The following is a 21,091-nucleotide window of genomic DNA, read 5'->3' as shown; positions in this document are numbered from 1 at the left end:
AGTCTGAGGGGCACCGTGACATTCAGAGGGTGGGAGACATGAGAAAACAGAACAGGAAACATCAAAGGGATTCAAGAAGAACTACACGACCACGGAGGAAGGGCCGAGCCGCGGGCGGGCGCGACCACGGAGGAAAGGCCGAGCCGCGGGCGGACGCGACCACGGAGGAAAGGCCGAGCCCCGGACGGACGCGACCACGGAGGAAAGGCCGAGCCGCGGGCGGGCGCGACCACGGAGGAAGGGCCGAGCCGCGGGCGGGCGCGACCACGGAGGAAGGGCCGAGCCGCGGGCGGACGCGACCACGGAGGAAGGGCTGAGCCGCGGGCGGACACGACCACCGAGGAAAGGCTGAGCCGCGGGCGGACGCGGCCACGGAGGAAGGGCTGAGCCGCGGGCGGACGCGACCACGGAGGAAAGGCTGAGCTGTGGATTAGGTAAAATGAGGACCGAGCACACGGAGGTCGCCGAACAGCTCAGCAAGAGCGGCTCCTGCAGCATTGCAGTGGAAACCCACCTGCAGACCGAACAAGAGAGACCAGACAGACAATACAGACCAGTCTCTGGAGGAGTTGGTCGCGAGGAGGGTAAGAATAAACATAGGGAAGCCAATGGAGGGAGCAGAAAACCTTTTAAAGACGGGAGAGATCATAGCTTGTTTATATGTTGATACAAAGAATCCAATAGGGAGGAAAAAACTGACAGGGCAAGAAGCAGGGTGCAGAATTTCTGGCATGACATCTTTGGGTAGATGATGAGAACGGGACCTAGAGGGCAAGGGGGGCAGGGTACGGGACTGGCCTTGACTCATCCGCTACAAACGAAATGGCTGAGCTCAAGGGCTCGAGTGCGGCCAGGAGGGTGGTGTGGGGGCAGAGACAATGCAGATCCCCTCTGGTGGCTCTAATTTTTCTAATTTTCACAGGAGGGTGAAGGTGGACAGGATACACTGGAGGTTTATTCTCTCCTAGATTTGGCACAGGCTATGCAGTCCTATCAGTCAGCTCAGGAGAGGACCGGACAGGGCCCGGGGTCACTACGGGGAGCGGACAGAAGGCACACAGACGCTGCACCCTGGAAGGGTGCTACCTCATGTGAACCTATGTTCTGCCGTCACATGCTCTGGGTAACCTGGACAGGTCATTTAACCTGCACCTCAGCTCCCGCACATGAAAATGGGATCATTACAAGGCTCAAAGGCAGGGCGGTTATCAGGGGATAAGGTCAGTGCCCAACAGAGGTGCCATGAGCAGCTGTCCTTGGTCGCCTCAACAAGCCTCCTCACCCCCCTTCCCTGCACACCCACCTGGGGGTGGCTCTGGAGGGAGACCGCCCGGTCCTGGCTTGGTGCCCTCCCCAGATGCTGCCTTGCTCACCTGGAGCCAGCTTGATCTCCAGTGCAGTCCGAATGAGGGCCATCAGCGTGGACGTGAAGTGGACGGTCATGTCCTCATTGGAGATGGGCATGTTCATGCGAACCAGGCGCTAGAGACAAGGGGAGCAGGTCAGGGCCAGGCCTACCAGGGTCCCTCCACCACAGGACTACAAGGTGCTGGAGGCCCCTAGAGGCTGGGCTTCGCCTCCTGGGGGTGGCTTCTGCAGGCGCCCAGGCAAAGTTGGGTGGCTGGGAGTTTTGCCAGCATTCACACTCACCCTTGGACCCCCCCCCCCCCATTGGAGCAGTCCCTCCTTCTCCTAGCTGCAGAAAAATAGAAGTCCAGGTAAAGACTGTAGCATAGCACCAAGCCAGAAGCCTGGATCCCTCTGAAAGAACAGGCACATGCTTAGCCAGAAGGACCCCTGCCCAAGGCTGGAATAAGGGGCGTGGGGCCTGGGCTGAAGAGGGAGGGATCTGGGCTGCAGAACAGAGGCAAGGCACCCTGGGATGGCCCACAGACAGGAGGGAAGACCCCTGTCCTTACAGCTCTGCCCAACGTCATCTCCTCCACCGGCAGCCTGGAGCACTGGACAAGGGGCGGGTTAGCCAAGAGCACAGCTCTGAGCTCCCACTCTCAGTGGGAGCATCCCTTCACCCCAGGAAGGCTTCTGCCTCTCACCCCCCAGTCAGGGGGCCTGGAAGAGGCAGCCAGCACCTTCCAGTCAGAAGGACCCAGAACAGATGGTACTGCACAGGGCCAGCGTGGAGGCTGGTAGGGAGAGGCTCAGGGCCATTGCACAGGAGTAAAAGTACTTCGGACCAGACTGGGAGCAGTGCCCTGCTGCTTTGCTCCCTGTTTCCGCATCAGGTGAACAGCCCCTTTCCTCTCCTCATTTTTCAAGGACAGAACAGCGGGAAACAGATGTGTGTCTGTACCACAGACCTCCGGGTATAGCCAGCAGCTGCCCAGAGCCTGAGGCTCTGAGAACTTAGGTGGTGTCCAGGAAGAAAAGTACCCTTGGTGTGTCTGGCATGGTCTCAGCCTGGGAGGTCACCTAGCTGACCAAGTAGAGCCCTAGGGGCACCGTGACCCACCTGTCTTCTCTCACTGCTCTCTTGTCGTCTACCATAAGACAGAGCTAGAGAAGGGGGCACAGGGCCACTCCCCGGGTTGTGCCTGTCCTCTGCCAAGCCCACATCCCATGACAGAGCAGCCCCTCTAGGGAGGGCCCCCAGCCCTGCCCCCAGTATCTGGGCCCTAAATCCAATCCTCGGCCTAGTAGAGACCGGGTGGCTAGAGACACGAACCCAGACTCTGCCCCCCTGAATGCTGGCAAAGCCCCACCTGGCACATCCAATCGCGGTCCCAGGACCTCACACATCACCTTTGTGATGCACACCAGGAAAATCGGCTTTCCAGAGCACAGCGTCCCTGTAGACCAGCACTGATGGCAGGAGGAGAGGCAGAGGGATTCCTCTCCAGGGAAGTCAGGGAGTTGGGTACCAGCGTGAAGGAGGAGCAAGCAGGTGATTTCCAAGAGAAGAGAGCTCTGTCCAGGGCACCTTCACCAGAGGCTCTCCTCTGCCTGTCCAGGCCCTAGAAGGGCAGGGATCTCAGGAAGCGGCAAAAGGACAAGGCCAGGGTAAACAGACAGGCATCTCTGCCCTGGGCCTAGGACCTCCTGGTCATAGCACCCTGAGCATCTCCTGGACCCTCCCCAGCTCCCCAAGCCCATCCATTCCTACCCACCCTGAGGCCTCCCCTGGTCTATTCATGACCAGAACCTTGGAACTGGCCAGCACAGCTGGGGAGGGGCCCTAAAGGCTAGCCCATCAGAGCCCTGCATGCCCAGCCTGGCCCCAGGTATCAGTGTGGACAGAACTCTCCTCCTTGGGAACAAAGCTACAGTCTTGCATGCAGGCCTCAGGCAGGCGCAACATGCATGCCAGGCAGGGGAGGGCTGAGGAGGACAGCAGAGGCATCTGCCGATGGCCTGAAGGAGCCACTTAGCTTCCAAAGGCTGTGCTGAGCCAGGTGACAGAGGCAGGCCCAGATTGAGAGCACAGAGACAGACAGCACGGACAGAACCAGAGAGAGGAAAGCTCTGCTGGGAAGCTCGCTCAGAGAGAGGGCGGTGGCAGAGAGGCTCCAGACACACGCTGGTGGAGCCGCACGACTCGGGCTGGCTCTGTTTTCTGGGAGCAATGGGAGCTGCAGCAGGGCTCTCGGTGCGGGGCGACGGGTGGGGGGTGGTGCTGGAGGGATGGGAGGTGCCTACACACCAAAGGGCACATGGGGCAGGTGGTAGCAGGCTTGGGGCTGGCCATGTGACCTGCCTGCCCCCCAAGGAGGGAGGCCTGGAGATGTCCTTCAGTTTACCCCCTCCTTGCCGCTCAGCCTCCTGGGCTCCTCAGCGATGGAAGGAGGGGGCATGGGACTACCTGTCCTTACCCTGCAGCAGTCTCTGAAGCCCCAGGAATGACAGCAGAACGCCTCTCCCTGGCATCCTTTCCTTCTTAATGCCACAGCGCCTCCTTCCCGCTGTGGAACTTACAAAGCCCTGGGGATGCTGCCTCCCCAGGCTGACAGGAGCCCAGACCTGGGGAAGTTCTGCATGTGTGGAGCTGAGTGGGGGTTCCTCAGAAGTGCCAGAGGCCCTGCAGGCCCCTATTACCCCAGGCTCAGACCCAAAGGGCTGGATACCTCCACCCTCATCAGGTGCTTATGGGACAGAGAAGCTGAGTGCGGTCCTGAGCCCGGAACAAAAACAGCTTCTGTCTGAAAGGTGGTCTGTCCCCTCATTTCTGGGAAAGAGAAGGAAAGGAAAAAAGGCAGGTGGAGGGCTCCGGCTCCGTCTTCCTGAGCCTCTCAGGGGCTCTCAAGGGGGCAGACCTGCGGGCACAAGGGGCAGGTGCAGACACCATCATGGTATCTGTGTCCCCCTGTCTGGGAAGGTAGAGGACATGGCTGGAGCAGAGAAAAGGAAGAAACAGTGAGACAGCAGAGCGGCAGACAGACAGACGGACAAGCCCCGAGAGGAGACGGGAGACCAGCCCCAGCACAGCCAGCCTCGGGGTGCAGGGTCGGGGTCTACCTTGTATGCAACTCGAGCAGGGCATTTCTTCCCCAGCCCCAGGGGTGGGGACATGTGTTTCAGCATCTCAAACATGTCATTGTAACTGATGCGCCCGCTGGAGACCCGGCCCAGGGAGGCAGAGGCAGGGTGGGGTCCACAGGAAGGGGTGCGGCGGGAGGGGGCCGGGGGGAGGAAGCAGACAAGAAAACAGATCCAGTTAACCAGCGTCCGATTACACGCCAAAAGTCAAAATACGTAAAATGAGGGACTTCTCTGCTTGACCCGAACCCCTCCTTGCCCCTCCCAGCCTCACCTCCACACTCCAGCCCCACGCAGGGCAGCGGGCAGGGGTGACATCTGAGCTAATGAACATGGAGGGATGAGGAAGGGCTGCATCGGGGCGGCTTTGGGTTGTCAACTTCTGATTTTACACTTTTAGAAACCACAGATAATGCCAAATCAGAAGAGCTGTTTCACCATGCCGGGAGAGCCGGCAGACAGAATTACGTGACTGATGAGGCCGGCCTCAGAACCACGGCAGAAACATAGCTTTCCGTAACGCTCAATTTGCTTCCAAGTTAGCCTAGAGGCTAAAGAAGTGGAGAAAACTCTACAACAAGCCAGAAAACTAGAGCTGGGGGAGCCCCGAGGCTCTAGAGACAAACTTGACCGGTGAGTCCTGCTCCAAGCCCAGAGACGCCCGAGGCCGCCCAGGGCGGGGCTGCTGCTGGGAGTCAGGGCTGGGCAGGAAATGGGAGACTGGCAGGGGGGTGGGGGGGTGGAGGGGGCAGGGTTGTGGTGGGCAGCTGGGGTGGGGTGTGGCTTGGAGCCACTCTTGCACCCTCCTGTCCACACCAGGGGCAGGGCTGGCCCCAACACACGGGACAAGGCTGCGGATCCAGGGAGGTTTCTGGGGGCCGATGACTGTCTTCCGAGGTAGACAGGCCACCAGGCCTGCAGCCTCACCTCCACCCCTGGGGACACCTGCCTATGGGACCTGCTTGGGGTCCCAGAGACGAGGTCGGGTTCAGGCCACCCAGGAGAGAAAGGGGACAGCTTTTTCCTGGCAGGCACAGCTGCCCCAGGGTTCCCAGCCTTGGCTGAGTGGATCGATCCAGAGGTGAAGCAGGAGGGCCCGTCTTTGGGCCTCCACTGCCTCTGTCCTCGCCTCCCTCGGGGACCAGAAACCCCTCGGTTGTCAGGCTCTTCAGACTGGGAGGGGCCGCTCCTCCTGGTCTGCTTGTGCCCATGCGCTCCTCCTCTGGGGCCCTTGGCCTCCAGCCTGTCTGACCATTAGCCCACCCTGCAGAGCCTGGAGGCAAAGCCGGGAAAGACAGCTGCTTCCTTGGGCACAGGCAGGGCCTGGCCCCCAGCTCCCACCCAGCAGCCGACCCCTGCCCTCCAGGCCCAGCCAGAAAGCTTCGTGTGCACTGCCTCAGAAGGCTGCCTCTCCCCAGCCAGCGGGAGGGGTCGGGAGATCAGATGGGGCACCAGAGCGTCCAGGAGGTTGGAGTGCGGGGCGGGGCAGGGCAGGAGGAAAGAGAGGTGAGGTGTCGTCATTCCCAAACCAGGCAGGGAGTGTGTGCTGTGTTTGCATTTCGGGCAGGGGAGAGTATGTCGGATGGAGGCTCTGAAGTTGCAAACCTTGTAGGCCAACCTACGAGGGCAGTTCTTCCCTAAGCCAACGGGTGGCGCAATACAACGCAACAAACTGTACATATCCTTATAATGAATCCGGCAACTGGAAAGGAAATGTCACAGGTTATGGCAACCAAGGCACGATGAGCCCGTCCCGCCCGCCCACCCAGCCTGCGACAGGAAGAGGAGCCGGGCGGCTGGACAGGCAGCTCCCTGCAGGGAATCCTGGGGCTCAGAAAGCCCCGGGAGGCAGGGCAATCCCAAGACCATTTCCAGAGCCTGACGCGGGCAGGAGGCACACCATACAGAACCAGTGCTGGCCCCTGTCGCAAGCCCCCACTGTGCACGCACTGGAACCACTGGTCCGCCTCCCCCCGGGTCTTGTTCGCCCACCCTCTCTGGCAGCCCCTCCTCTCACTCCCTGAGTTCCGGAGACCCCACGCCTGGCTCTCCTGACCGTCTCTACCTCCTGCATCTCCTGGAGTCTGCTGGCCCGGCTAAGGACCCCCTAGTCCCAGGGTGGGCACCCTGGCCAACACCGACGTTTCTCTTTCCTGTCCAGTCAGCTCCAAATTACTTCTGGAAAAGAGGGAAGAAAGAGGAAGCCCCACTTTGGCCTCACCCAAGGTGCCTGCTAACTCACTGGACCTAAAGGATCATGACGAAGGGTCTGGAAGCATGGTGAAGCCCCCAGCCCCAATAATCACCCAACCCAATTCACAGCCTGTTCTCTGGCTCATCTTCTCTCTTCCACCATCGAATCCCTCAGACGGCACCAGATGGAAAGTGGGGGCACCATACTGTCACTGCAATGCAAAAAACTGTCCTCGCTGTCTATAAAGCAAAGTCAAAGCTCCTTGTTTATCCCAAATTTCAAGACCTTCTCAACCTGTCCCAGCCGCCCTTCCAGCCCCTTTGCAATGCATTCTCTTCTCCATCAGACACAATCACACCCCCTTCCCTTCAGCCCCGGGCCCAACCTCTTCTCTAGAGCTCAATCCATCCTGCCCTCTTCAGTTTGGCTCAAATGCCACCTCCTCTGACTCACCGGCCAGATGGGGTTTCTCCCTCCTCGAACACCCCGGGCTCACACTATGGCTCCTCTGTTCTCCCACAGCCCCGTTCAACTCAGCATCCCGAGAGCACGTGCTTGCTTCACCTACACACCCCTGGTCCCCAGCACACGGCGGATGCTCAGGAATGTTGACTGGGCAGATGGATGAACACAAAGATGAGTAGACAGATCGCTTACAGGTGTGATTGTGATTCTCTCGACTCTCTACCCTTCACCAAGTGAGGCAACGGGGAAGATGGGAGAAGGCGGCACCAGAAAGCAACAACCCCACGCCTTCTTCATCTCCCCACAGCAGGCATGTGTGCACGCACATGTGCACATACATACCCATGCACACCTGCGTTCACACACATGTGCACACACAAGCATGCATGCCCGTGTACACCCATGCACACGTGCATTCACACACACGTGCACACATGCACTGCACTCACACATCTGCACACAATCATGTGTGCACGCGCGTACGCATACACACAAACCATGTGCGTGTGCGCACATGTACACATGTATGTCTGTTGCACATTCCCACACGTGCACACAAGCACACATGCACTGCACTCACATTTGCACACAATCACGTGTGCACACTCGTATGCATACAAACCATGTGCATGTACACCCATGCTCACACATGTGCACACATGCACTGCACTCACACATTTGCACACAATCACGTGTGCACGCTCGTATGCATACACACAAACTATGTGCGTGTGTGCACATGCACACATGTATGTCTGCTACACATTCACACACATGCACTGCACTCACATTTGCACAATCACCTGTGCACGCTCATACACATACACCCAAACCATGTGCATGTGCGCACATGCACACATGTATGTCTGCTGCAAACATGCATGTACGCATGCCACATGTGCACACAAACACACCCGTGCACATATGCAACACGCGCACATGTGTACACTTGTGCACACACCCACAGAGCCATACACACATATGAAAGCTTGGGAAATTTCACAAAGTTTTGTTGTTCTTTAAGTCTCTCCAAGAACGAGGAGACAGCAGAGTGGCCACCTGGGATATAAAGCGGACCACATCCCTACATCTGCCACGGAGGCTAGGAAGGGCTCAAAGCACCCTCAGTCCTGTGCCCAGGACTCAGTCTCCTCAGCTGCCTCTGCTGGGCCTTCCCCTATCCCCTGCCATCTGGAGGCAGGCTGTGTTTTCAGCCCAGGCCACATGTGGGAGCAGCAAGTCTGAGTGTTAGTTGCGGGTCACATTTTTGCTACTTTTGGACCATGGTCTTGGGTGCTATTTCACAGATGCCACCTCTGGGGTGACGCTTATATTTGCTGTCTACTCTTCCACAGCACTTTCTTTACCCCACTCCCAATGGCTCCTGCCTTCCAGAGGCCCCATTTTCAGAACTCTGGATTTGGGAAAGAGTCTGAGCCCCCTGTGCACCATCACAAAACCACAGTCTGGCCCAAGTCCATTTCCTGTATGTCCAAATTCTGCTCCACCTGTGGCTGGACTAGGGGAAACCCTGGGTCTACAGTTCATAAAGATTTGGGGGAAGTCCTCCCCTCTCACAGGCCTGCATTGACTTGCCTTTCTCCTGCACATATGGACATACTGCCCATACAGCATCTCTGCTTCCCTGCAACACACGCTTTAGAAACAATGTGCCCGGTGCTCCCTTTGGCAGCACATATACTAGAAACAATGTGCCCAGAAACAGCAGCATCTCTTGAGACCACAGTGCAGATGACCCTCCTAGAATGAGCCTCAAGCCTGCCTCACTTGGAGTCTCTCCTGCTCTCTGACCTGACTGGGCCCTCCTGACCAGAGAACCCACACCTACCCCTGACCCAGAATGACACTGGGCACTGCAGGGCCGATGTGCTGACGCATCAGCAAAATGACAGGACTCTCCGAGGCCACAAAAACGGTCACCTACACCATGAAACATAAATAAAAGCCATGCTTGTTCTGCACTGCGTGAAAATTATTCAATTTTCACTACAATGGAAAACACCCAGAGACACTACAGGAATGGAAATGTCCTAGGGTTGCTGGTGCTACCAGTGGTTTCAGGACTTGCCCAGCCTGGGAAGGGTCTCATACAGCCTCTTCTGGATCCTCACATGATGGGGTAGGGGCTCCAGGAAGGCTGGATGAGAGGAGGGTGGGGGAGCCCAGCCAAGCTCCCAGGGACTTGAGGGTCAGAGATCTCTGGAGCAATCCCCTTGCTGAGCTCCAATTTAGGGAAAAACTGTGGGCAGTAGGGTCCTCCCCACGACGACACTGACCATCTCCTCCAGGCCTCTACCACGCAAGGGGTGACCAAACACAGAGCTGTGCGAAGGGGACATGGGCAGGCTGGGAGCCTCGGAGAGAGGAGGCGGGAAGTGGCTACACCCCATCTTCACAGTCTTCTCATTCCCTTCGAGCGTGGGAAGGGACGGATGCCCATCCGTTTACTGATGCACTGTTCATTCACATTCATGTCTGCTGAGCGCTCACCATGAGCGAGGCCATGAGCAGGCCTGTGCCTTCCCCAGCAGCCAGGTCTCTTGGCCCCTCCATGTCCTGTGTTGGCCTTGCAGAGAGCATGCCCTGAATAACTACTCAAGTATCCGCTTGAGAGAGTGAATGAATGAATAAGCAAATGAAGAAGCGAGTGATGAAGGAACAGACAAATGGGCAGATGGTGAGTCCATGCTGCTTTGCTAGCCCCGAGGATAAGAGTATGTGTCCTGGGTGTGCAGGACTCTCCCATGGATCACGGAACACCCTTCTAATGCAAGCCAGTCCCCTCATGACATACTTGCTCTGTCTGGAAACGAACTACCCCTCACTTAATGCAACACAGTAACCCTTTCCCACCATGACCAAAGGGTCTTCAACATACTAGACCCTTCCTGGTAGCTCCTTTAATTTCAGTGGAAGTTCACCAAGCACCCGCTATTTGCAGCCTGGGCCGGGGACACAGAGGTGCATGTTGGCTCCTGTTCCCAAGAGATGGCAGAGAGGGAGAGGCCTGAGCCCATCGGCGGGAAGAATGTCATTTCTGCCATGAAGGCCTCCAAGCTTCATGAGGACGGTGAGGCCCCAAGGGAAGGCCCTCCTGCTGTGTCCACACCCTCTCCCTTGAGCCCTCCACGCCCCTCATGTGACAGACCTGTGAGGAGACAGTACACTCCCATTTGGCAAGAGACTTGAGCCTCACAGACCCCTTGGAACCTCCAAAGTGCTGGACTAAGGGTCTCACAGAGCATTTCTCAGCCCAGGGAGCTGTGTAAGAGCACTGTGGGCATGAGAAGGAGCGTGCCACCTAGAAGGGGACCTGGCACCACCCTCTGCGGACCCCGCCAAAACCTGAGGGGGTTTGACAAAACCTGTGTCACATGACACAGGTCTGAAGCCACCCAGCCCTGTCCCGAGATCCGTGGCACGGACCACCCTGAGGACCACGGAGCACGGGGGCCACTCACCACGCGGCCGGGTCGTACTCAGCCCAGACCCGGATGAACTCGTCCAGGTGGTGAGGCCCTAGGATGGAAGAGTCCCGTGTAAGGTACTCAAAATTGTCCATGATCACGGCCACAAAGAGGTTCAACATCTGCAGGACAGGAAGGAGAAGGGGTGACGTAGAGAGATCTCAGCCCGCCCTCTACCCTAGCCCTTACCCTCCAGCCAAAGTCTGTGCGAAACCATCGTGGCAGCGGAGGCCACTCTGACTCAGCCAGAGCCCGTCCAGCCCTGCTCCCCCCAGCCTCTGGGCCTCCCCTGCACCACCACCACCACCAGCCTCCGCAGCAGCCAGCCTCCTACCCAGGGGTTCTGGGTCCCGCAAACTAACCCAGGCCCCTCCCACTCCCTGCTTCTGCTGCCCTACCTTAATTCATGTTGGCACCCCTCCCGCCCCACCTCCCATCACCACCCTCTTCCCCACCTAGCCAGCCTTCAAGGAAAACAGTGACTTTGGAGTTAGTAGTTTGGACTCCAGAGGCCAAAAGCTCAGCTTCTTTTTTGTTTGATTGAGTTGAAATTCACATAACATACATTTAATCATTTTGAAGAGTACAACTCGGGGGCTTTAGTGTATTCACAATATTATGCAACCACCTCTCTAGTTTCAAAAATTCTTTTTTTTTTTAAAGATTTTATTTATTTATTTGACAGAGAGACACAGCGAGAGAGGGAACACAAGCAGGGGGAGTGGGAGAGGGAGAAGCAGGCTTCCCGCGGAGCAGGAAGCCCGATGCGGGACTCGATCCCAGGGCCCTGGGATCATGACCTGAGCCCAAGGCAGACACTTGACAACTGAGCCACTCAGGTGCCCCTCAAAAATTCTTTATCATCCCAGAAAATGCCTCCTACTGTAAGCAGTCACTCACTTATTTCCCCTTTCTCCCGTTCCCTAGCAATCTCTGTTCCGCATCTATCGGCTTGTCTATTTGGGGTACTTCATATAAAAGGAATCCTACAATACAGGACCATATAGGGTCTTTTGTGCCTGACTTCTTTCACTTAGCGTGATTTTTTGAGGCTCAGCCATTCATTCGGGTCAGAACTTCATTGCTTTTTAAGGCTGAATAATATTCCATGGTAGGTATATACAAGTTTGTTTATTCATCCATTGATGGATATTTGGGTTGTTTCCACCTTTGGGCTGAACTGTTTTCCACAGAAGTTGCCTCATTTTACATTCCTATCACAATGTGCAAGAGTTACTATTTCTCCATGTCCTTGCCAATGCTGGTTATTTTCCATTAAAAAAATTATTATCTTTCAGGATCCCCGAGCCGTAAGGGCGGCCGCAGTCTCGCGATCCTCCCGCGCGCGGCTTTTCTTCTCTTCCTCGGTCCTGCGTGTCCGGCGCCTCGCGCTCCGTCCGAGCGGGTGGGCGCAGCGCTTGAGTGGCTTGGCCCGGAGCGGGCCACGTGCTCGGGAAGGGGACTGTGGACTGGAGAGTGGCACACAGCATGGCGGAAAACCGAGAGCCCCGCGGGGCCGTCGAGGCTGAGCTGGACCCGGGGGAGTATACCCTTCGGAAGCGGCTCCCCCACCGCCTGCCCCGGAGGCCCAGTGACATTTATGTCAACATGAAGACTGACTTTAAGGCCCAGTTGGCCCGCTGCCAAAAGCTTCTGGACGGAGGGGCTCGGGGTCAGAATTCATGCAGTGAGATCTGCATTCATGGCTTGGGCCTGACCATCAACCGTGCCATCAGCATTGCCCTACAGCTTCAGGCAGGCAGCTTCGGGTCCTTGCAGGTGGCTGCCAATCCCTCCACCGTGGAGCTTCTCGATGAGCTGGAACCAGAGACTGATACACGAGAGCCGCTGACCCGCATCCGCAACAACTCGGCCATCCACATCCGGGTCTTCAGGGTTGCACCCGAGTAATGGAAATGAGGATGGCCACCTTATCCACCCACCCCCACATAAGTAGGCTCAGCTGTGGCTCTTCTTGTACTGAGTACAGTCATGGACCTTCTACCAGAGCCACGTAAGAAAAGCCTGTCCCCTTACAGCCCAGAGGACTCTGAACTGCGAGGGAGAGGATTGTCTCTTGTTGGGCCCAAGCATTGGGTCTTCCCGAGTCTTTGTGGTCTGTGACCATTGTCCTAGACAATAAAAACTACCAAGTTGTGTTAGTACGCAGCCACCCCCGAAAAAAAAATTATTATCATTATAGCCATCCTAGTGAGTGTGAAGGGAGTGTGTGGTTTTGAGTTTCCTCAATGCCCAAAGGTGATGAATGTCTTCATGTGCTTGTTGGCCACTTTGTATATCTTCTTGGCTAAAATGTCTATTCTGATTTTTTGCCCATTTTTTATATGGCTGTCTTTTGTAGTACAGTTCTAAGAGTTCTTTATGTATTTTGGATATTATCCCCTTATAAAATATGTGGATTAGTATTTTCTCCCATTCCTTAAATTGTATTTTCACATTTTTTATAATCCCCTTTGACACACACAAGTGTTTAATTTTGAGTAGTCTAATTTATTTTTTTCTTTTGTTGCTTGTGATTTTGGTGTTGAATCTAAGAATCCTCGGACAAATCTGAGATCATGAAGTTCTGCCCCCTATGCTTTCTTCTAAGAGTTTTGTAGTGTTAGCTCTTTCATCAATTCTGGGTTCCTTTTTGTATATGGGCTGAGGTAGGGGTCCATCTTTATTTTTTTGCATGTGGACATCCAGTTGTCTCTTCACCATGTCTTAGAGAAACTATTCTTTCCATACTGAACAGCTTTGGCATCCTTGTCAAAAATCAACTGTCCACAGATATTTGGATTTATTTCTGGAATCTCCATCCCACTCCACTGGTCTATCCTTATGCCAATACCATACTGCCCCGGTATCATCCTTATTAAGATATATATAACTGACATAATTATAAGAGACTTAAAGTGCATATTGTGGTATATACACATACATAAACATTGTGAAATCATTCCTACCATCTAAATGACGCATCCATCACCTATTTTTTTTGGTAGAACACTTTTGTTCTACTCTCAGAAAAATTCAATTATACAATACAGTATTATCAACTATAGTCACCATGTTTTACTTTACATCCTCAGACATTATTCATATTATAGCTGAAAGTGTGTACCCTTTTACCAACGTCTCCCTATTTCCCCAACTCTCTAGTCCCTGGCAACGACTCTTTTACTCTCTGTTCCTACGGTTTGACCTCTAAAAAATATTCCACATATAAGTTATACATGCAGTATGCGTCTTCCCCTGTCTGGCCTTTTTCACCTAGCATAATGCCCTCAAGATCCATCCGTGTTGTCACAAATGACAGAAGGATTTCCTCCTTTCCCATTGCTGAAAAATGTGGGCGTGTGTGTGTGTGTACACACACACCAAATCTTCCTTATCTAATTCATCTGTTGATGAACACTTAGGTTGTTTCCATATCTTGGCTCTCAGGATTTTGATTTGCATTTCCCTGATGATCAGTGATGCTGAGCACCCTTACATGTACCTGTTGGTTACCTGTATGTCTTCTTTGGAAAAGTATCTCTTCAGCCACATTGTTTTTACTCATGGTACCTTTATAGTAAGTTTTGAAATAGGGAAATGTGAGTTCTCTCACTTAGTCTTTAATTTTCAAGATTTTTTGTTATTTGGGGCTCCTTGCCATTCCATATGAATTTGAGGATCAGCTTTTCCATTCCTGTAGAAAGGCCACTGGAGCTCTGACAGGGATCACACTGAATCTAGAGTTCACTTTGTGGGGACATTACCACCTTACCAATATTAAGTCTTCTGATCCATGGACATGCATGTCTTTCCATTTAATTTGTTCTTCTTTAACTCATTTTAGCGATATTTTGCAGTTTTCACTGTACAAGTTTTCATCTCCATGGGTATTTATTTATTCCTAGGTATTTTATCCTTTTGGGTGCTACTGGAAATAGATTATTGCCTTAATTTCCTTTTCTGGTTGTTTACTATGTGTTGATTTTGTACCCTGACACTTTAACTCATTTATTGGTATTAGTAGCATGTGTGTGTGTGTGTGTGTGTGTGTGTGTGTGTGTGTGTGTGCTTCAGGATGATCTACATATAGAATAGTATCATCTGCAAATAGAGATATCTTTACTTCTTCCTTTCCAATTTGGATGCTTTTTATTTCTTTTTCTTGCCTAACTGCTCTAACTAGGACTTCTGGCACGATGTTGAAAAGTGATAAAAAAATGGGCATCCTTGGTGATGGGTATTAAAGAGGGCACGTTCTGCGTGGAGCACTGGGTGTTATATGCAAACAGTGAATCATGGAACACTACATCAAAAACTAATGATGTAATGTATGATGATTAACATAATTAAAAAAAAAAGTGGGCATCCTTGTCTAATTCCTGCTGTTTGGGGGAAAAGTTTGTAGTCTTTCACCACTGAGTATAATGTTAACTGTAGGTTTTTCATAAATGTCCTTCATCATGTTATGGACGTTCCCTTCTACTCCGAGTTTGCTAAGTCTTTCTGTCATGAAAGGGTGTTGAATTTTGTCAAATGCTTTTCCGCACCAATGAGATAATCATGTGGGTTTTTTCCTCAACACATTGGTTAATCTTTGTATGTTGAAAATGCATCCGCGCATTCCTGGGATAAATCCCAATTGATCATGGTGTATAATCCTTTTAATGTGTTATTGGAACTAGTCTGTTAGTATCTTGTTCAGGATTCTTACTATATATTTATCAGGGACATTGGTTGTAGTTTTCTTTTTTTGTGGCATCTTTGCCTGCCTTTGGTATTAGGACAATGGCAGCATCACAGGATATGTTAGGAGGTGTTTGCTCTTCTACTTTTTGAAAGAATCTGAATAGGGGGCACTTGGTTGGAGCAGTCAGTTAAGCGTTCGAGTCTTGATTTCAGCTCAGGGTCGTGAGATGGAGTCCCACGTCGGGCTCCGCAATCAGCATGGAGTCTGCTTGAGATTCTCTCTCTCCCTCTTTCCCTCCCCCCTCTAAAAAAATAAAAAGAGTTTGGATAGGATTTATGTTAATTCTTTTTTAATACCATTTTCTAAATTGTGGTAAAACATACATAGCAAAAAGCTTACCAATTTAACCACTTTTAGGTGCACGGTGCAGCGGCATCAAGCACACGGACACTGTTGTGCAATCATCCCCACCGTCCATCTCCAGAATTCTTCCATCCTCCCCAACTGAAACCCTGACCCCATTAAACCCTAACTCCCACCCCTCCCCCAGTCCCTGGCACCCGCCATCCTACATCCTACTCTGTCTCTGTGAACTTCACTCGAGGGCCTCAGATAGGTGAAACCATACAGTTATTTTTCCTTTTGTCACTGGTTTATTTCGCTTGGCATAATGACTTCACGATTCATTCATATTGAAGCATGGGCCAGAACTGCCTCTCTTGTTAAGGCCGAATGATAGTGCCTTGTATGTTCATGTCACATTGTGTGTACCAATCACTTGTTGGTGGGCACTTTGGTTGCTTTTACCTCCTGGCCATTGTGAATAATGCTGCTATGAACGTATGTGTACAAATATTTATTCAAGTCCCTGTCTTCAATTCTGGCATACGCCCAGAAGTGGAGTTGCTGGATTATACTGCCATTCTATTTTCAGTTTACTGAGGAGCTACCATACTGTCTTCCACAGCTGCTGCACCTCGTCACATTCTCACTGGCATGAACGAGCGCCTGTTTCTCCAGCACCCCAGCGAATGGCAGGTGCGGCTTTCTTTCTCTTTTTCTCTCATGCCTGTGCTTACTCATCAGTCATGTTGGCTCTGTCTTTAAAGTGCAGCTCAACCCCCTTCATCCCCACCCTTCTCTAGGCACTGTCACCTCCAGCCACCTCCTGACCACTCTTCAGCCTCTCCTGACCAGAGGCCAGAGCAAGGTTTTAAAGTATCAACCAGATTGTGTCATGCCCCTGCTCAAAGTTTCCCAGAGGTGTCTGCTGACTTGGACCTAGTCCACTTACCGCCCCAACAACCCGTTTCCTGAGGCTCATCTGCCCCAGGCACACCAGCTGGAGTGCTGCTTCTTTGTAACTCATCACCATGGCAGAGGCTAAAGACTAAAGGACAGTTGTCCCGTGGAAACTTAAAACCCTTTCTGAGAAGGAAAGGCAAGGCCCACAGGAGCTCATGACAGAGTGGGTCCTTTTAGAGGTCATCGTCTCTGGGGAAACAGGACCATCAACACAGAATCCGCTTGTAATATGACATGAATCAGTATCAGGGATCAGTGAGAGATGGAGGGGGGGCCTGGGATGGATTGAGACAGGTGGACACATGGGCACAGTGACCAGGACTTACCAGAAAGGAGCAAAGGAAGATGAAGGAGACGAAGTAGAAGTAGGCAAAGTCGCTCCCACACTCACTGGCATTGGCGTGCTCATCACAGGCCTGGTTGCTGAGACAAGACAGCATGATCTCATGCCAGGCCTCCCCAGTGGCACTCCTGAGAAGAAGGGCAGAGCCATGAGACCCACAAAGGAAGGCCCAGGCCAGCCTGAGAAGAAATCTCAGAAGAGCTATACCCTCCCTGGGCTCCCTCCCACAGAGAACCCACTCATATGTAAGGTCTAGGTAAGAGATGCCTGCTTCTTAAAAAGAATCCTCTGGCATTAGGTTTTCAAATTGATCATTAACTCGGAAAGAACTAGTTACTGAAAACAAGGCACTGCACCAAAAGTCAGCACTGTGGTGAACGCCCCTTCATGGACCTCTGGCACCCCGAAGCCAACACAGCCCTTCCTGGCCTCCCTCACCCAGCATGTGCCATCCCAGCCTTCCCTGATTCAAGAAATGAGGGCTCCATCCCGTTTCTTAGGCCAAATATACTGCAGGAATCCCTGCCTCCATTCCTTCTCACCAGCTTCATCAGCTCATCTACCTTCAAAAACCAGCTAGACTCTTACCACTTCTCAGCACCCTGGGCTAAGCAACAACCACCTCCCCTGAGCTGCTGCAATAGCTTCCTCACGGATCTTCCTGCTCTGCCCCACCCAACAGCCAAGTGGGTCCACTACACACAGGTGAGATCAGGTCACTTTTCCTCTCAATGACCCCTCACTCACTGCAAAAGCCAACATTCACACAACTGCCCACAGCTCTGTGAAACTCGCAGCCTGCTCTTTCCCCGTGGTCTCTGCTCAGTCCACTCCAGCCACACCAGCGTCTGCTGTTTCCGGAACACACCAAGAATAACCCCACCAGCCTGAGCGGCCACCCTGGAGGACCTTTCTTCATGGACTTTTGTCCCTGGGTATGCAGCCAGCATGAGGGCCAGATGTGCACTAGACTAGCAGGCAGACCAGAGGCCTGGGCACCGCCCCCCCCCGACTTGGTGTGCCTGCATGGCCAGCTCTCGGCACAAGTGGAGCCCACTTCCCATTAACGATGGCTAGGAGTAGGGGGCTTTTCCTGCAGGGCAGCTGTCCAATGCCAGGCCTGACTGATACTGGTGCTCACACGTGACACAGAGACCAGGGAGGAAAAGAGATCTTTGAGAACAAAGACTTAAAACTGAGGCTGGTTTCATAGGCCTGCCTCAACTCTTGCAGCAGGAGGCAGGACGTTAATTAATGACGAGATGAAATGAACGTAATAGCTAAAGTCCAGAGAAATGATGTCATTTGGAGAAAGTGTAGGCCTAAGGATACTTGTCCATCTGATAAAAAAACAAGAGTCAGACAACTCTCTCCAGGCAGCTTAGCTAAGCAGATCGGTCTGATCTCCCTCCATAAAAAGAAGAACCTCCACGGGCCCTGGATGCATCTGCCTGGGATTCACCACGCTGGGCATCTCCCAGCACAGGCCTCACAGCATCCTGGTGCATCTGCATGAACAAACACGCGTGTGGGCACCTCAGGCAGGGTTTTATGTCAGCACCCCTCCTCCACAAGTCCCTGCGAAGCGCTCCTTTCTTCCCTCCTAGGGTCATGTGGTGGGCTTGCCTTAACGAAGGGGACACGGAGGCAGTGAGACACATTCACCCCCTCCCCACAGCCCCCAAGCCAGGATGGGCCACAGAGAGTGTGTCACGTCTTGGAACAGAAGCTGACATGCAGCCCTGTTGAGCACACAGGGAGGTGCTTGAGCCAGAAACAAGCTACTCTGCCTGCCTTGGAGTCTGGAGCCTAGGGGATTGCAGTCCTCTGAGCCATGGGGCACTGGAGGCACTCACTCTGGCCAGTTGAGCTCCTTGGGTCCCTGAGTAGCACATTCTGTGTCCCCCTGCCCTGCCCCCACCCCTGCCCCCGCCCCCGATCCCACAGACCCTGCAGTCAACAAGGTGAGCAGATGCAAAGCCTATGGCCAGCACACCGAAAAAGGCCCTGCTGGACACCTTCTGTCCTCCCAGACCCTTGGCTGCAGCTTTACCAGAGGCCTTCTGGCCACCCCCAGGGATCTGAGCTGAGATGGTCAAGGCCAGCCTCACCTGGGGCTCTCAGGTTGACCTCCCTCATGGACTTCCCTTCCATCTGTCCCGAGGCCCAGGAACCCTTAGGGAAGGAAGGAGGAAGAGGGGAGAAGAAGCTGGGAAGGCCCACTGAGGGGAAGCCAGCACGAGCTGGGGGTCGGAGGGGGTGGCCCTCTGGGTCGGCACATGCCCTGTCCCTCCTGAACGGAGGAGCCTCTGAGCCTGCGCTGACTCCCCAAACAACACACCTGAACAACAGCATCAAGGCTTGCAAAAACGTCCTGAAGTTGTTGTGCCGGTTGATGCTGGTGTCATCATCCAGGGCAATATTTCCAAAAACCTGAAATGAGAAAGAAGGCTACAGGCTGGTACTGTTGGGTCCTCAGGAGCTGTGGCCAGGCAGAAGAGGATATGTGCACGTGAGGACCCACAGGGCACAGGACGCTGCCCTTAGCCACCACCACTGCGGCAGGGGCTGGAGGGGTCAGCACTTCAGCCAAACACGTCACTGCCCGCCCCCCTGCCCAGTTCCGCATGTCTACACCTGCAAGTCTGCATGCCGAGTAAAAATGCCACCTGGAGCTAAGTTTACATGTGCTGCGCTATATATAAGACAGGAAGCATTTGAAATTTCATCTTGTCATCAATGACTCCGAAGCAGTAATTTCATTGGTAATAGCTATGAGGTCAACTTGAAAGTTTCTTTCTAAATTTCTGTGCAAATATCACAACGGGCTTTTTATCCATTTTAATTGATTTATTTTTAGGGTTAGGAATGCAAACAAGTCAGTAACTGTACTTGGCTTAAAATCTGGAATCTGGCTGAAAAATTTATGAACTATCACATATTCACCAAAAACAAAGATCAGTGACCCTTCTGGTCTTATAAATTCCCAAACCAAAGCAGGCACAAATATATATATTTTTTAAATAGCATCAGATCTCAGCAAATTTTAAAGGAAGAGAACCTTTTCAATCCCTGAAATCGAGTTTAAAAATCAGTTTTCAGCTACCCTTTAAGACAATGGCTTCTCCCACTATAATTTAACATTTGGATCCATCTCCCATCCTACTGTTGAAAAGTGGCCAGATGCCAAAGATTTAAAACTGGAACACTGCTTTGTCTTTTAAATGTTTTTCCAAGTAGCTGACAAAGGGTTCTTTGGCAAAATAAAGGCATTCTAACTTATCCAAGCTGAACTTGACAGTACAGTGATCTGGTGTGATCCTGTTGACTTTTTTCTTCTGTAATATATAACTTCCTGTAAAGGATCAGGTCAACTCTCTGGACTAACAGAATGACCAGCTGGTGCTTTGCAGGCCACTCAGCACCAGGCAGATGTGCTCAAAAGCTCCACCACCATGGGGGCCCGGCACCCAATCAAACATGCCCATCAACACCCTAACAGCCCAATGGGGTTCCACTCAGGAGCACAGCAGAGCATTTTCCCACAGACGGTGGAGCTACGCCTCACTAGTGGACTCTGGGTGACAGGACCAAACCCGTGGTGCCCAGCCTCTGTGTCCTTATCGGTAGAACAGCCTTTCTGAGAATTAAGTTCATAAAGTGCTTCAAACATGGAAATGTTCCCCAAGTGCCAATCTGTCATTGATACCATTTGATGACCATGATCAGTGCCCTTCTGCCCCAGGGCACAGGGGCCCCTTCTGCTCCCTGTCCCATCAGCCGCACCCACCTGCATGCCGATGATGGCATAGATGAAGAACAGCATGGCGATGAGCAGACACACATAGGGCAGGGCCTGTGGAGACATACAGAGGACAGGGCAGCTCCAGGGAGGGCTGCCCAGCTACCTTGCTCGGGCCTCATCTGCAGAGTGGACGGTGGCCGGGTCTCTGGGGCCACCCAGACCCCAGCGACCGCAAATCCACCCCCACTGACCATGAAGCCCCTCCACCAAGAGACCGCCTCAGTTCCTTCGTCTATAATCAGTCATAGAACCCACCTCAGAGTCAGTGAGCATTACCAAGATGCTCTCTGGATCACTTAAAATGTCTTTG

The 21,091-nt window shown here is 53.1% G+C and overlaps 2 protein-coding genes across 7 annotated transcripts in view; one reads left to right on the top strand and one right to left on the bottom strand.

The window, feature by feature from the left end:
• CACNA1B (calcium voltage-gated channel subunit alpha1 B) overlaps nt 1–21,091 on the bottom strand; it is a 181,394-nt gene that overhangs the window by 11,724 nt on the left and 148,579 nt on the right. For all 6 annotated transcript variants that reach the window (XM_088019210.1, XM_088019213.1, XM_088019211.1 and 3 more), the window contains 6 exons: nt 20,767–20,832; nt 19,318–19,409; nt 16,960–17,104; nt 10,633–10,760; nt 4,471–4,567; nt 1,374–1,482 (listed from right to left, as the gene is read on the bottom strand). In XM_088019210.1, coding sequence (XP_087875336.1) covers nt 1,374–1,482; nt 4,471–4,567; nt 10,633–10,760; nt 16,960–17,104; nt 19,318–19,409; nt 20,767–20,832 — 637 coding nt within the window. The remainder of the gene's footprint in view (nt 1–1,373; nt 1,483–4,470; nt 4,568–10,632; nt 10,761–16,959; nt 17,105–19,317; nt 19,410–20,766; nt 20,833–21,091) is intronic.
• LOC114204280 (ribonuclease P protein subunit p20-like) lies at nt 12,120–12,549 on the top strand. Its single transcript, XM_028097411.2, has one exon. It carries the CDS (start codon nt 12,127–12,129, stop codon nt 12,547–12,549), a length of 423 nt encoding a protein of 140 aa, XP_027953212.1. The 5' UTR covers nt 12,120–12,126.

This window comes from Eumetopias jubatus, unplaced genomic scaffold, assembly GCF_037043125.1.
Source record: "Eumetopias jubatus isolate StellerSeaLion01/CBP00866 unplaced genomic scaffold, mEumJub1_p1.0 scaffold_15, whole genome shotgun sequence".
In the NCBI taxonomy this organism is placed as follows: Eukaryota; Metazoa; Chordata; class Mammalia; order Carnivora; family Otariidae; genus Eumetopias; species Eumetopias jubatus.
This window is presented reverse-complemented; position numbering and strand designations above follow the sequence as displayed.